Below are 17,525 nucleotides of genomic sequence, written 5' to 3' on the forward strand. Positions count from 1 at the left end.
GTATATGATACTTGTGGGTTTCCCCCTCTATCTTACTTCAGTCTGTATAATAGGCTCTGGGTTCATCCACCTCATTAGAACTGATTCAAATGTGCTCTTTTTCATGACTTAATTCCATTGTACGTATGTACAACAGTTTCTTTATCCATTCACCTGTTGACGGACATCTAGGTTGCTTCCTTGTCCTAGCTGTTACCCTAGTACTGCAGTGAACATTGGGGTACATGTGCCGTTTTGGAGTTTGACTTCCTCAAGGTATATGCCTGGTAGTGGGCTTGCTGGGTTATATGGTAGTTCTACTCCCAGTTTTTGAGGAATCTACATGCTGTCTTCCGTGGTGACTTATCAGTTTACATGCCACCAACAGTGGAAGAGGGTTCCCTTTCCTCCACACCCTCTCCAGCATTTATAGTTTGTGAATTTTTTGATGACGGTCATTCTGACCAGGGTGAGGTAATAATATCTCATTGTAGTTTTGATTTGTATTTCTCTGAGTGATGAGCGATGTTGAGTATCTTTTCATGTGTCTATTAGCCATGTGTATGTCTTCTTTGGAGAAATATCTGTTTAGGTCTTTTGCCTGATTTTTTTTTTTTTTTTCTGCCTGATTTTTGATTGAGTTGTTTGTTTATCTGGTATTGAGTTGTATGAGCTGCTTGTATAATTTGGAAATTAATCCTTTGTCAGTTGTTTCATTTGTTGTTATTTTCTCCCAGTCTGAGGGTTGTCTTTTCACCTTGTTTATAGTTTCCTTTGCTGTGCAAAAGCTTTTATGTTTAATTCTGTCCCACTTGTTTATTTTTGTTTTTATTTCCATTACTCTGTTAGGTGGGTCATAGAGGATCTTGCTGTGGTTTATGTCATACTGTGTTCTGCCTATGTTTTCTCTAAGAGGTTTATAGTTTCTGGTCTTACATTTAGTGTCTTTAGTCCATTTTGAGTTTATCTTTGTGTATGGTGTTAGGAAGTGTTCTAGTTTCATTCTTTTACATGTAACTGTCCAATTCTCCCAGCACCACTTACTGAAGAGCCTGTCTTTTCCCCATCGTATATTCTTGCCTCCTTTGTCAAAGATAAGGTACCCATAAGTGAATGGGTTTATCTCTGGGCTTTCTCTCTTGTTCCATTGGTCTGTATTTCTGTTTTTGTGCCAGTACCATACTGCGTGGATGACTATAGCTTTGTAGTATAGTCTGAAGTTAGGAAAGTTGATTCCTCCAGTTCCATTCTTTTTTCTCAAGATTGCCTTGGCTATTTGGGGTCTTTTGTGTTTCCATACGAATTGTGAAATTTTTTGTTCTGATTCTGTGAAAAATGCCATTGGTAGTTTGATAGGAATTGCATTAAATCTGTAGGGTACATCTGGTAGTATAGTCATGTCCACAGTATTGATTCTTCCTGCCCAGGAATGTGGAATATCTCCACCTGTTACAGTCATCTTTGATTTCTTTCATCAGTGTCTTACAGTTTTTCTGTCTACAGCACTTTTGTCTCATTAGGTAGGTTTATTCCTAGGTATTTTGTTCTTTTTGTTGTGATGGTAAATGGGATTGATTCCTTAATTTCTCTTTCTGATTTTTTATTGTTAATTATAGAAATGCAAGTACTTACTATGTATTGGTTTTGTAACCTGTGACTTTACTGAAGTCACTGATTAGCTCTAATAAATTTGTGATAGTATCTTTAGGGTTTTCTATGTATAGTATCATGTCATCTGCGTACAGTGAGAATTTTACTTGTTCTTTTCCAATATGGATTCCTTGTAATTCTTTTTCTTCTCTGATTGCCATAGCTAGGACTTCCAAACCTATGTTGAATAATAGTGGAGAGAGTCAACACCCTTGTCTTGTTCCTGATCTTAGAGGGAATGCTTTCAGTTTTTCACTGTTGAGAATAATGCTTGCTTGCTGTGGGTTTGTTGTATAGGGCCTTTATCATGTTGAGGTAAGTTTCTTCTATGCCCATTTTTGGAAGAGTTTTTATCATAAATGGGTGCTGAATTTTAGGGGGCTTTTTTTTTTTTTAACATTTGAAATATATCAGTGTTTTCATGAATTCTAAAGAGAACTCTAATGTAGAGCAGTCCTCTGTAGGCAAGGTGCCTTTTTTCCTTTCGCTTCTTTCAAGATGTTTTCTTTGTTTTGATTTTCTTCAGTTTGAATGTTACTCTTACCTTGGAAATCCCATGGACAGAGGAGCCTGGTGGGCTACAGTCCGTGGGGTCTCAGAGTTGGACACGACTTAGCAGCTAAACAACAACAACAGTACACTTTGGTATCGATTTTGGGGAGGTTTAGCTTGGTTTGAACTCTTTGTTTCCTGAATCTGTGATTTGGTATCTATCATTAATTTAGGGGAATTCTCAGTTTATTATTGCTTCAAATATTTCTTCTTTTCTTCTCCTTCTGGTATTCCCATTACTGTTATTTCAGCTTTGGACATTTATTGACATTTCTTCTAGCTCACTGTTTCTTTCTCCATGTTTAGGTACTAACGAGTTTATCAAAAGCATTTTTTTATTGGTTAGACAATGTTTTTGATTTCTAGCATTTACTTTTAATCCTTAGAGTTTCCGTCTGTCTCCTTACATTATCTATCTGTTTTGGATGTTGTCAGCTCTTTCTTGGAGAAGGCAATGGCACCCCACTCTAGTACTCTTGCCTGGAAAATCCCATGGACGGAGGAGCCTGCTAGGCTGCAGTCCATGAGGTTGCTGAGGGTCGGACACGACTGAGCGACTTCACTTTCACGCATTGGAGAAGGAAATGGCAACCCACTCCAGTGTTCTTGCCTGGAGAATCCCAGGGACGGGGGAGCCTGGTGGGCTGCCGTCTATGGGGTCGCACAGTCGGACATGACTGAAGCGACTTAGCAGCAGCAGCAGCAGCTCTTTCTGTTAGAGAGCTTAGCATGTTAGTCATAGTTTTAAATTTCAGGTCTAATTCCCACACTTCTGCCATATCTGAGTCTGGTTCTGATGCTTGCTCGGCCTTTTTAAACTGTGTTTTTTGTGTTTTAGTGTACCTTGTAATTTTCTTCTTGAAAGTGAGGCATGTGTATCTGATAAAAGAATTATGTAAGTAGGCCTTTAGTGTGAGCTTTTATGTTTTATCTGGCTAGTAATTGGGCTGTATTTACTATTTGCAGTAGCTATAGGTGTCAGGCTAGAGGGGGCTGGAGGATATTGCCCCTCTCTCAGATGGGTTGGATCTGTTAAAACCCCAGTTGATGTTACGCTCTGGCAAAATAGTTTCTCTTGAGGAGGGCAGGCCTTGTTAGGAAGAACCGAATACTCTGGGTTTATTTCTAAATGAGAAAAATGGCTTCTTTCTCCCTTCCCTTGCCAGAATCTTGAAAGGAGTTTTCTCTGATCTTCTCTCAGAAAACCTTGTAGGAATCCTGGAGGTAAAACTTCAAAAAAGTGGTAGTCTTCTGAAAGTTTTTCACTCTTAACCTTATCCCCACTGTGCCTCCAGCAACGTCAACTATAATTTAGGTTTTCATTCTTTGGTAATGGTTCAAGAAGAGATGCTTGTGATCTTTTGTTCTGGTTTGATTCTTGGGGCCAATGGTTGAGCCTGTAACTTCCAGTCTCTGGATTTAAGAGTAGTTGATTTTCAGTTTGGATATTTATTATTCTCATTCAGGATTTCACCCATTCTAGCCATCCCACCTTCTTCGTTACATTATCTGTCGTCCTTATTTTTAAGTTCTCAGCCCTCTACCTTAGCTGTCCCCTGAGCATTTAAACATACTGCCTCATGGCTGTGTTGTGAAGAAAATCAACCTTCTGCCTCTTTCTCTGTCCAAACTCCTGCCTTGTTTCTCACTCCCCTTTTACAGTCAGTGTTTGGAAGAGTTCTCTGTTTGGAAGAGTTCTCTCTAATCACTGCCCTTCACTCCCTCACCTTTCATGTACGACCAGGTATAATGGGTGCTTTCATCTTTTCACTTTCCTGTTGCTGTCCATCAGGCTTTTAAAAGTGTTCTGTAACAAAAGTTATATGTGTGTGTCTTTCAAACAGCACCATAGCCTCTCATTTATCTCAGATTCATAGTTCTTTTTTTTCCTACCCTAAGGGATTCCTACCCCTCATTGCCAGTTTCTTGTGTGTGTTTTCAGAATTGTGTGTGTAGGCTTTCACTGCGAAGAAAATAATGTTTGCTTATTTTTCTTTATGTAGTCTTAAGAGTGATGTATGTAAAATCTAAAGTTTCTTTGAATTTGTGTAAAATAAAAATTCTAAATGATAAAAATTGTGTCATAGTATAAATTTTTTTTTGATTGGCAAACAGCGGGGCATCATGTAATTGATGATAATGAAATAGTATGTGCTGTGGCTCCTCCGTCGCTTTTGGAACCAGCCTTTGCTGATTATTAGCTTTGTGTGATCTCTTTGTGTCTTAGTTTCCTCATTGGTAGACGCATGAAATTATTATGAGGATTAAATGAATTATTACAAATAAATCCGGATACAACTTATAAGGTATAGTAGCTATTATTATTATTAATCTCTCAGCAACATTAGCTACTCTTTGAAACATTTTTCTTTCTTTGGTGCCAGTGATAACAGATGATCCTGAATTTTCCTCTTGCTCACCATATCATCAGCCCATATCACTCTGAATTTTCATCTGTCTACTTGACATTTTGGATTTTTGTAGACATCTTTTTTCAGCATGTCTAAAATGGAATTTTTTATTTTCTCTCTTCCTCTCTTCTTTTATTTTCTCTTCTCTCTTTCCCTTTTTAATTTTCTGTCTGACCCCTCAATTTCATGTTTCCTCATCTTAGTTGTTTTACCATCCACCCAGTAGAAAATCAAAACCATAAGAGTGATCCTTGTTTCCCTCTTTAAGATCATACACTTGCAGTTTGTAATAGCTAAGTCCTATATATTTTATCTCCTGCCTCTCTTAATTGAGCTACTTCTCTTCATCTCAGTGAACTATCTAATAATTCTCACTGGATTCCTAACCTTTTCCTGGGTATCTACTTTAATCTCTCTCCAGGCATTTCCCTCCCAATACAGACAAGTTGTTTTAAAAGACCCAAACCTGTTTGTCATGCCACAACTGTTTTTCTCACTGTTCTTCATGACCCTGCATAATCTGGCTATTGCCTTCCTCATTTCTGCTCTTTTTTTCCCCTGCGTTTTTATTCTGTGTATTTTAGTCACATTGGTGGTGTTTCAGTTCCTACACGTGTCAAGTCCTTCTTTGCCTCTGTTTTCTACAGGATGAACTTTCTGCCTGAAATGCTATCACTGGCCTTACCTAAATTAATCTTTAATGATGGTTTCCTCAGAGAATCTTCTTCATGACTCTCCTAGTATCCTACACTTCTTTTAAAAATTATATAACTTATTTTTTGACTGTGGATTGTGAAAATTGATAAACATCTTTTACTATTGTGATTATGTCAAAAAAATTAACTTGCTGTGTAATACCTTAGAATGAAAATTTGTTTATGGCTTTAGGTTATGTTAGAGAACATTGCTGTTGATGCTTTTACCACCAGTACCTATTTGCTTTGTAGATAGTGGGTACTCAGTAAATATTCATGAAACTAGTAGGTTCAGAACCTTAATTATTCTGCATCTAGATTGTGTCAAGTGTGATGACAACAGTCCAGAAAGTAAAATTTTAATGGCACACTGTTGTAATTGGAGAGGCTACTACTTCCTGGTTCTCTGGAGCTGCACTGCACCCACTAGCTATGTGTGACAATTTTTCCTTCAAATTAAAAAAAAAAAAACTACTCTTTTGAATAATTCAGTGATTTTTAGTATATTCATAGGGTTGTGCATCTATTACCAGTCCAGAATATTCTCATCATCCCCAAAAGGATCATTACCCATTAATAGGTTCTTCTCATTTTCCCGTCCTTCCCCAGAAACCAGTATTTTACTTCCTGTTTCTGTCAATCTGGCTGTCACATGTGGCTTTGGAACACTTGAAGTGTGGCCATTCCAAATCTAAATGTTTTGTAATTGTAAATTAGACGCTGGATCTTGAAGACTTAGTATTATAAAATGTGAAATGTTTCCGAAATTTTAATGACATGTTAAAATGATAATTTTTAATATGTTGGAAGTCAATATTAAAGTTAATTTCTCCTGTTTCCTTTTACTCTTGTTAATGTGATTACTACAAAATTTAAAAATGCGTTTATGGAACACTCACAGCATACACAAAAATAAACTCAAAATGGCTTAAAGACTTAAATATAAGACACGATACTATAAAACTCCTATAAGAGAACATAGGTAAAACGTTCTCTGACATAAATCATATCAGTGTTTTCTTAGGTCAGTCTCCCAAAGGCAAAAGAAATAAGAGCAAAAATAAACAAGTGGGAACTGATCAAATTTATAAGCTTATATAGCAAAGAAAACCATAAAGAAAGCAAAAAAACCACTTATGGACTACGAGAAATATTTGCAAATGATGGAGCTGACAAGGGCTTAATTTCCAAAATATACAAACAGCTCACTAACAACAACAACAAAAACCCAGTTTTGAAAAATGGGTAGAAAACCTAAAGTAGCCATTTCTCTAAAGAAAACACAGATTACCAGTGGGCACACGGAATGGTCAACGTTGTTAATTATTAAGAGAAATACAAATTAAAACTGCACTGAAGTTTAACCTCACACCAGTTAGAATTGGCCATCATTTAAAAATCTACAAATTATAAATTTGTAGGAGAGGGTGTGGAGAAAAAAGAACCCTCCTTTATATTACTAGTGTGAATGTAAATTGATGCAGCCACAATAGAGAACAGTATGGAGGTTCCTTAAAAAATTGAAAATGGAGATGGCATATGATCTAGCAATCCCATTCCTGGGCATGTATCCAGACAGAACTATCGTACAAAAAGATCCATGCACCCCAGTGTTCATAACAGCACTGTTGGGTTGGCTAAAAATTTGATTCGGTTTTGGGTAAGGCGGCTCTAGTAGCGCTTAGTTCTCTTTAACTTAATTTGAAACATTTTAGATTGTATTGTGACAGTTGTCATATCAGTGTGCATTAAAAAAAATCAAAATTGGTGAATTTTTGTGTAGTCATTTTAATATTGAAGATGGAAGAAAAAAGTAACATTTTCAATATATTGTGCTTTATTATTTCAAGAAAGGTAAAAATGCAACTGAAAGAAAAAAAGATTTGTTCAGTGTATGGAGAAGGTGCTGTGACTAATCGAATGTGTCAAAAGTGGCTTGTGAAGATTCTGGCTGGAGATTTCTTGCTGGCCAATGCTCAGTGGTCAGGTAGAGCAGTTGAAGCGATCAAATCAAGGTATTAATTGAGAATAACCAACGTTATGCCAGGCTGGAGATAGCCAGTATATTCAAAATACCCAAATCAAGCATTAAAAATCATTTACAACAGCTTGGTTATGGTATTAATCACTTTGGTTTGGGGTATAGCATAGTTAAGCAAAAAAAAAATTTGTTGACCATATTTCCATGTGCAATTTTCTACTTGTAAGGAAAACATTTCATTTTTAAAACAAATTGTGACGGGTGGTGAAAAGGAGATACAGTACAATAATGTGAAGCATAAATAGATTGTGGGGCAGGTGAAATGAACCACCACCAACCACATTAAAGGCCAGTCTTCATCCAAAGAAGGTGATGTATATGCTAGGATTGGAAAGGGAGTCTTCTGTTTTGAGCTCCTTCTGGAAAACTAAATGATTAATTCCAACATGTACTTCTACCATTGAGACCAACTGAAACTAGCAGTCAACAGAAGTGTCTGAAATTAATTAACAGAAAATGCATAATCTTTCATCAGACTAACACAAGACTGTTCGTTTATTTGTTGACCAGGCAAAAACGGTTACAGCTTGGCTGGAAAGTTCTGGTTCATCTGCCATTTTCACCAGACCTTTCACCTTCAGATTTCCATTTATTTTGGTCTTTACAAAATTCTCTTTAATAAATATTACAGTTCCCTGAGACTGTAAAAAGCACCTGGAAGTTTTTGTTCAAAAAGAAAAAGTTTTGGGAAGATGGTATTATGAAGCTGCCTGAAAAATGGCAGAAGGTAGTGAAACAAAATGGTGAATGCATTGTTCAATAAAGTTCTTGGTGAAGATGAAAAATGTCTTTTATTTTTACTTAAAAATTGAAGGAACTTTTTAGCCAACCCAGTATTTACAATATGCAAGACCTGGTAGTAGCCTTGTTGTCCATCAACAGATGAATGGATAAAAGAGATGTGAGATACATATATGTATACATACACACACATGATGGAATACTACTCAGCAATTAAAAGAATGAAATAATGCCATTTGCAGCAACATGGATAGACCTAGAGATTATCATACTAAATGAAGTCAGAGAAATATCATTTTATACCACTTACAGGTGGGACCTAAAAAAAAAAGTTAAAAATATTGAATTCCCTAGTGGTCAAGTGGTTAGGACTCTATGCTTTCATTGAGGAGACCCAAGTTCAATACCTGATTGGGGAACTAAGATCCCACAACATGCATGGCGTGGCCAAAAAAAAAAAAGGCAAATGAACTTATTTACAAAATAAAAACAGACTTTCAGACATAGTGTACAAACTTACAGTTATCAAAAGAGGGGGGTGGATAAATTGGGAGTTTGGGATTAGTAGATACAAGCTGCTGCATATAAAAAGATAAAACGAGGTCCTACCATTTAACACAGGTAATAACTATGTTAAATATCCTGTAATAAGCCACAATGGGACAGAATATGAAAAAGAATATATATATATAGCTGGATGATTTTGCTGTATACCAGAAGCTAGCACAACATTGTAAACCAACTATATACCTCAATTTTAAAAAATACAGTCACTTATGAAAAACTGGAAAAAAGTAAAGTACATTTGTGGTTTATGTTCTGTTTCTGTTGGACAGCCCTTGTCTAGAATTTGTTTTTTGCAAGTACCACTAATGCAGCCCCATGGCCTCAATTTCCCATTTTTCTTAGTTTCTTAGTTTCTCTAGTCTCTCAAGTTTCCATATCAGCCCTGCTTTGGAAATATGATATGTCCTAAGCTTCAGGTTTTTAATTGCTTAGAAGGTAGAAATCTGTTTTCTTGAGCCCTGGAATAGTGGGAAAAACATGTTATTTATGTTAAATTATGAGAAAATAATGGCAACTGTTAAATCTTTTAAGCCTTATTTCCAACAAATAAGGAAGCATTGAATTTTACATTTATTTACATGATAGTAATAAGCAGTGTTCCTGAATTTGGTAATTGTGATTTGTCAAGGGAACAAACTTTTAAATAGCATATGAGAATTATCAGTAACTTCAGGGGTCATTTAGAATTATATTTGCTTATCTGAAATTTGGATTTAAATTGTATTTTAGAAAACTTTCCCCAGAATAAATAGAAGAGAGGCTAATGTGATAAATTAGCCCTTTAAAGTACAGTTTCAAAGTTTTCTGCTCCAGCATCATCATCAAAAGTCAACATATTGCAGTGTTAAGTGACTACTATACATTTAAGCATTTGTTTGGCATTATTAATGCTGTATTCATTAAATTCCCCCGTGACTGTATATGGTAGGTCCTATTATAATCTGCAGTTGACTGAAGATGAAACTGAGGTACAGAGTGGTTATTTAACTTGGCTCAGACTCAGGTAGCTAATGAGTTTTAAACAAGTTAAACAAAAGTAGCTTTATACTTTGTGCTTTTGTGATAAAATCCTTCAGTTTTTAGTTTTTCACAGGAGAATGTAAGCTCCAAGTGGGCAAGGGCTTGGTTTTGTTACTTAGTTGTTTCACTGACATTTGAGATATAATATGTAGTAGATCCCAGGAAGTATTTGAAAGATTTTGTGATTTTGATGATGTCAGTTCATCAAGAGACTTGGTTGTGAGAATCTACCAGAATTGCTTTAAATTCTGCACTGTTGCTTATTAGCAGTAATGTTCGTTTATATACCACTTCCAGATTAACTTCAGTATTATGTACTGTTTTGTATACTTCATGCATGTTATATCAATAAAATAGTTTATTTTAAAATTGTTTATTAGGAGCTGTGGCTTCTTTTCATCTCTTTTCCTTTTATGTGTTGGAAATGTATTGGAGCCATAAGGAAACGTCAGAAAAATCAAGAGAACTAGAGGTTCCACTGTGTGTTTAGATGAATTGGGAGAAGAAAGTATAGTAAAGCACCTTCCAGCTGTCCTCAGAAAAAATGTATAACGATAGTAGCATTCTTTAAGGTTTTATCCGAAAGCCTCAGCCTCTCTGGTGGTTTTGGTCATTAAAATTTAGAAACATGTAATTTTATTTTTAGAAATTAAAGTTTCCATTCCTAGTTTGAAAACAGGCCTGTGAAATAAATTTTATAAAGCAGGGCTTGAAATCTAAAGGTTTTTGTAATTAATATTTTTAAGGGAAGGATATGTGTGCTACTTCTATCCAGGAAATTTTCATTTAATTCTGAAGTATATTCTCATTTTATAATAAAATTGAGAGTTAGATGGTAAGTGACATACCTGAATTAACATCACAAGTAACTGGCAGAACTGGAAATAAACTCCTTTCTGTCTGAATCCAAAAGCTATGATTTTTAAAAATATTGTCTGTCATTTTGCTATTTTCTGTCTTTCTCCCTTATAGTTCTGAGTCTTAAAGTGGGATTTTAAATTAGTTTGTGTGGACAGTGGTCTTGGAGTTTTGGATTGTGGAGTACTGGATGTTTGCATTAGAGTATGAATGTAATAAAGAATAATTGGCATGATATAAAAATTAAGCTGTGAAAAGTCTTCATCTTTAACTTACCATAAAAACCAACTCTAGAACCAAGTACTTCTTTATAATGGGATTCATCATGGTGACGTATTTTCTTGAGCTTTTGTGGTAAATTTTTATACACAAAGTTTTCTTTCCCTGGAGTGCAAAAAATAAGAGCCATTTTTCTCTGAGTTATAATTTGGGGGGAAATGAGGGCAGAAATAAGGATAGAGGTATGACAGTTAATAATTCTTTAGCATTTTACTGATCAGACAATTGGGGCAATTTGCAGGGCAACTTTTCTAATTTGTTACTGCTTTCTACCCTTCCTCAAACTTTAGTGTAAGAGTGTCCTTTAATATCCTGCGGTTTTAGGGTTATTTACTTCTTTGGGGGAAGCAGATATTGTGGGATGCTATAGAGAACTTTGAAAGTATTCATGATTTGCAAGATCCATTTACTCTTGTTTTCCTTAGAAGTCTTAAGGGAGAAAAATAGATTCTGTAAGTTACACTTTTGGCTTCTTAAATTGGTCAGTGAACATCTAATACCTCTGATTTTCATTTTAACCTTCTTCATTCCTGTTCTTACTCAACAAAGTATTTTACCATTACTAAAGTTGTACATTTCATCCTCTTCTGCAGATATCAAAGATGATAATGAATGACTTTTTTTTTTTAGGGCATAGGAATAAGTTCCCTATTATGCATATTTATAATTAAATCTAATTTGGGGGTAAAATTATCTTCAGAAAAATATGAAATACTTTAATCTCAAATGCAGAAATGGTTGTGAATCTAATTCTATTTAAAATGCATAAAGTAAGATTTTTAATCCTATATTCTTATTAAAAATAAGATAAAAGTTACATAAAATCTTTAAAATTTGGGTTTTAAAGTTATATTTTTTCTGTACTTAACATTCAATACTAAATTGTTTAGAAAAAGTGAAAATGATGGTATCTTCTTTTGGGATGGGGGCAGTTAAGGACTTTAATAATTCTTACATTTTTCCATCTAGTAATCAAGGCTAAGAGGTATGTTGAAAAGCAAAAATTTTCTTTTAAAATCTTATGGGGCTGTCTTTTGTAAGAGTACATGTGTCACTTAGGTATAAAGTGTGAAGTACAAAGTAAGTTGTTCAGTCGCTAAGTTGTAACTGACTCTTTGTGACCCCAGGGTTGTAGCCTGTCAGGCTTCTCTGTCCATGAGATGATTTCCCAGGCAAGAATACTGGAGTGGCTTGCTGTTTCCTTCTCCAGGGACTCTTCCTGACCCAGGGATCGAACTTGAGTCTCCTGCTTGGCAGGTGGATTCTTTACCATATGGGAAGCCCCACAAAATAACTAAATGTAGATAAATATTTAAATCCTAACCAAAAAATGGAAACAAAACCTGTATTTTGAGGAATTACGGTTTTAAAAATTGAGAAAAGGGGAGGATTGTTGTGTTAGGTGAACAGACCAATAAGATACTAGTGAAGGTTACAAAATCTAAGTAGAGAGCCCATTTGCAAGCAAGTACATGTGACCACTGAAGTGAATCCCACTGGAGGGTTTTCTGAATCACAGTCATTATTTACTATGAGAATGGATTGTTAAAGATCATTGAGAGATTGAAGTGATAAGATTGATATGACAGTACTTTGAGAAATGTACAAAATATAGTAGATGTAGATAAATATAATATAAAAATCTGTTTTGAAAAGTAAGTAATTGCCACTGAAGTAAACTAAGCAGAAAAACAGATTGAGGAAGGCATTGGAAATTCTAGTGAGGCATTTAGGCTTCAGGAAATTGTGTGGAAAGGGATTAACTAGACACTTAGGGCTTTCATTGTCCTGCTTGATGGTGTAATATTTTCAGTTAACCTACACACCTAGAAATATAATTAGAGTGTATAGCCTAAATGAGTTTATAATGACCCTGAATTTTCTGTTTGTTTTCGAACCCATGTAGCCCAGGGTATCAAATGGCAATGTTCATCTATAGATGAATAGAATTATCACTTTGGATCTAATACACATGAATTTGGCAGGTATAAAATAGGTGTTAGCTATTTTTCTCTAAACATTCCTATAATAAAGTCAACAGGACATTGTACTATTATTCAAAATGGCATAATGTCGTTAAAAACATTGCAGTTAAATTTTGTTAGTGTTTTTGTTTTAAGTATTCTTCAGATTGGCTCATTACGTTCTTGAAAATTACAGAATATTATTTTTACTAGAGTAGATAAGCTTATGAAAGAACGGGTTTCAAAAAATTTTTATAGGTAATACTTTAATAAAAATAGTTTTTTTTCCTTGCTGATATAACTAACATTTATTTTCTGTTTATTTTTAAGACGAGCAAAAATCAAATTAAAGTAGATCTTGTAGATGAGAATTTTACAGAATTAAGAGGAGAAATAGCAGGACCTCCAGACACACCATATGAAGGCAAGTACTTTTTTCTGTATCAAAATATTGTGCGTATTAGAACTTATCTGAAACACTAAATCAGAAAAGTCTTAAGCATTTATAAACTACATGGAAGGTAACTTCATTTGGCTTAAGGATATATACAGCAGTTTTTAAATAATAAATTTAGATACTTACCTAGACCGATTTTTCTTACTGAATTTTAGCTAACTTTTTTCTTTTCCCAAAACAGATTTAGTAGAGTTAAGCTACAGGTTATATTATGTTAGAATTTAACAGTGTAAAATTAAATTTACATCTACATGTTAAACATTTAACTTACATGAACTCTCAGTTACCCTTCATATGGTATCTGTAACAAATTTTGTCTTAAATTTCTGACTTAAGTTTATTTTTTAAAGCAAAGTTCCTCTTCCCTGTTTGTCATTTAGCATGTAATTCACTCATATGTTTTTATACAGGCTGTATTCAAATATTTAATTTTCTTTATTCAGGAAAGCTTTAAGTGATCATTTCAAGGCATATAGAAAAGAAAGGAGGCAGCTTTCCTGAACTCTGTTGACAAACTAAATCTTTATACTTTAGACCATGGAATTGGGGTGGTAAGATACGGAAAGGAGCTTTGTAAGCTTTTTATTCACTCATTAGGCAGATCTTCAGTAGTGAATATTATTATATATTTGAGTTTATATGGCATAGCCAAGATTCTTGCATATAAGAGGCATTCACATATTTGATAGAAGTCATGTAATATTGTTTGTAGTAGTAGCATTTATTGAGTTCTTACTTATTTTGAGGTTTATGTGTCTTTTCTCATTCAGTCCTTAAAACATATCTTATGAGGTAAGTACAGTTATCACTGTTTCATAGATGAAGAAACTTAAGCTCAGGAAAGTTAAGTAACTGTTTAAGACATCTAAGCTGCACAGCTGGGATTTGAGTCCCTAATAGCCTATGACTCTAAAGCCTTTTTTTCTAATCTCTTTCTGCTCTTGAATAAAACAGGATTGACTGACTGATGGAAGTGACAGTGATGTCTCTCTTGAATGTAGTGGTTCTGTAATGAACAATAACTTAAAGTTTTTCAGAAAAATTCAGCGTCCTAGACTATTTTTCTGTTTTCATTTGAATTTTTAAAGTCCCTAAAATATCCTTAGCACATTCTACCAAATCTGAAATGATATAATTTTGTTTTTTGTTGTATAGTTCATATGAGCCATTTCTAGACTTACTTAATTTTTTATAGTGCCTCCTATATGCCAGGCCTCATCTGGATTCTTTCATGAATGGCTATTCATGTAGTCCTTTTGACAGTTGTTAGCTGGAGAAGAGATCTTGAGTTACCTTGCAAAAATCAAGTTCGTCCTTAGTAGCATATGTTATTTATGATATACTAGCTTCTTCTGAAGGCATACACTATAAATATTCTTGAATTACTTTTTTTAGGTTGTTTAGATGTGTTTTTAAAAGATAGTAGGACAGTAGCATTATCACCCTGCAGCTCTTCCAGTAAATTGATATTTATAAACAAGAGAGCTCCTGAACTAGACAGAGAGTTTGTTACTTTCTTAGCAACTGTTAGTAAAGGTACATGAAGTTTTTAAAAATTGGACAATACACACTTACTTGCAGGATGATTAAGTTATAACTATACCACATTCATTAGTTAGAAACAAGCTTGATAATTTTTAAGTGCTTATTTCTGCTGCTGCCACTGAGACATTAATGTTTGATAACACTAGTTTTAATATGCTTCTTGGATATGTATTTGAAGTAGATTAAATTGTATTCTCATAAAACTATTGAAGAGAGGTTCATTTTGTTTAAGAAAAGCATCATTTGAGGGCATTAGCTTAATACTTTTTTTGCAACATGAATGGAATAAAATATTTTGATAATGTGTATCTCAGGGCTCTTGATAAATTTTGAGGGTGTTTTTTTTTTAATCTCAATAGCTAAGACAAAAGTCTACATGGGAATGTTAAATTGTTAATAGCCATCATTAAGAAATCAGGCAGCTATTTTATGTAGTGTAGAAAGTAATCAGATTGAGTTAAAATGACCATGTTATTGTATATGTTACCTCAGTTTTCTTCTTTTGCCTTAATGGCTCAGTGGCAAAGGAGCAATTTAGTTCTTGAGCCTTTCTCCCTAAGAGCTGTTTTAAATTTACAGAGTCATTCTTGATGTTTAAAAAAAAAATCTCACTGCTACCCCAGCTTCCCTTTGGACTAAGTTAAATTTAAAGATTAAAGATGTTTAATATTAAAAGCTATTCTTCAAGAAGTAAATATTTTATAGTGAAAGCTGTTACGATAGTAATATAGTTATTGAATATTATAAAGCTTTCTTAGTTATGTTGTTCTGATGTATATCAAATAATGTTCTGGTTAATGCTGTATTGATTGTATATTGAAGTTGTCAAATAATGCAAGACAGAGCATACTAACAGCATATGGAGTAGAAATAGGATTTGGGGGACTCTAGGGTCCAGCATTATTTCTGTAGTATTTCAGGGCTCTCATACTGCTCCTAAGAGATTGTTTTGGACATTCAAGAAGGAAAAACCTTATATGAAAGGTTATAGAGACAGTAATTTGAAATTAATGGAAAAAAGTAAAGTTCATAGGAAGGAAAAAGAAGACTGTGCATATTACTCAGGCCAAATTTATTATACCTATATTTGAAGCTGACATTTATAACTGAACATAAAGTTATCTCTGTGTACACAAAAATTTCCTGAGGTCCTCTTCTCTTAGCTCTTTTTCTTTTCTTTTTGGCTTCTTTCCTTCCTGTTTCACTGCTGTCACGTCCTCTGTGCTTCAGGCATCTAGTTCTACTTGTATATCAGTCAGTCTGAGATTCTATTAAAAAGAATAAGCAAGAAAAGAAGAATTGGAACCAAAAAGGGCGAAGAAAGTGGTACCAAGTGAATTACTCTTTTCATTCTCAGATCGGCATTCATTCATTCCTAACAGTGAAAGAAGTGAAGGATATACTGAGGATTGAGTGTATAGAATTTTGAAATCGATAGTGTTCCTAGTGCACAGTTAATATTTGTATTTTATTACTTATTATTATGGAAAATTTCAGATACATACAGAAGGCAAATGGTATAATGAAACTTCCATGTACTCATCAGCCAGTGTTAATAACTATCAATTCATGGCCAGTCTTTGATCTAATTTGCTTGATTATTTTGAAGCAAATCCAAGATGTAGTTATAACTATTTCACTGGCACAGTTTTGTTTGTTATATTTTGGAATGGTAAATACTCTATGTTAATGGAACATAAAATTTTAGAATTAGAAGTTTCTTTAGAGTTAGGACTCAAATCCAGTCTGAAGTCCAGTGCAAGACACCCCACCCCCTTCAGAGTTTCCTGAGGGACAGTTATCCTCCCTTTTAATATCTTAGTATGGAAAGCTAGATAAACTTTTTTTAAAAAATACCCTGTTTAGCTGCTAGTTGCTCAAGATAACTTCATACCAGTATGTTGCCTACTGTGTATATATTACTGTTGAGAACAATCTTTTTGTAAAGTTTTGCATTTTATATACCTATTTAGAGGAAGAGAGTAGGTTTTTGTCTTTGTGCCTACCTCTTGTCTTATTGTTGAATTTTGTTTTTTAAATTTTAACAAGAAATATTGGCATTTTATGTCCCAAATAAAAGTTTGGGACAGTTTCACGTTTGAGAGAACCAGCTTGATACAGATTTTTTCAGTTTATGGCATAATCTGTGTATCTTTATTCTCTGTCCCTTCTATGCCTTTATACTTCCCTACCGTCTTTCCTTTTTTCTTTCCATTTTTTTGTCTTATTTAGCAGCTTTTATCAGTGTAGACTAAAGGAAGCAAAAGCAGATAGAACCTGTACTCCGTAATTGTTCCAGTGAAGTCTTTGGCATTGGATTGTCTACAGATTTAATGTATTCATCCATCTCTAGTCTGATTATTCACTGATAAGCTAATATCAGTTGTATAAAATGGGTATTCTGTATGCTTTAAGTGACCTTTAAATTAAAAACTAGTAATATTTTGTCTGTTTCCTTTTTGGGTTTCAACTTTAAAGTGAATCTGTTGTAATTGAATATAAAATAGTATATGTTTTGAAAAGTTCTATCACTATATTTGGCTTCACATATTTGAGGCAAGCAACATTCTTAACTTTCTGTTTTCCCCATTTTTTAGGAGGAAGATATCAACTAGAGATTAAAATACCAGAAACATATCCATTTAATCCCCCTAAGGTATTGTAAGCCCATTTTTATGTATGAACTATATTTCTTGGTTCATTTAATTAATATATACTCTAGTTTGTATGTGTGTGTGTTTGCTGTGTAAATTTGGTGTGGACAGG

The 17,525-nt window shown here is 34.2% G+C and overlaps 1 protein-coding gene across 1 annotated transcript in view; it reads left to right on the plus strand.

Moving 5' to 3' along the window:
* Positions 1–17,525, plus strand: part of UBE2K (ubiquitin conjugating enzyme E2 K) — a 79,673-nt gene that overhangs the window by 32,674 nt on the left and 29,474 nt on the right. Inside the window, exons 2-3 of the mRNA XM_027544303.1 lie at positions 13,088–13,181; positions 17,357–17,415. Of these exons, the coding sequence (XP_027400104.1) occupies positions 13,088–13,181; positions 17,357–17,415 (153 nt within the window). The remainder of the gene's footprint in view (positions 1–13,087; positions 13,182–17,356; positions 17,416–17,525) is intronic.

This window comes from Bos indicus x Bos taurus, chromosome 6 (assembly GCF_003369695.1).
Source record: "Bos indicus x Bos taurus breed Angus x Brahman F1 hybrid chromosome 6, Bos_hybrid_MaternalHap_v2.0, whole genome shotgun sequence".
NCBI classification, from domain to species: Eukaryota; Metazoa; Chordata; class Mammalia; order Artiodactyla; family Bovidae; genus Bos; species Bos indicus x Bos taurus.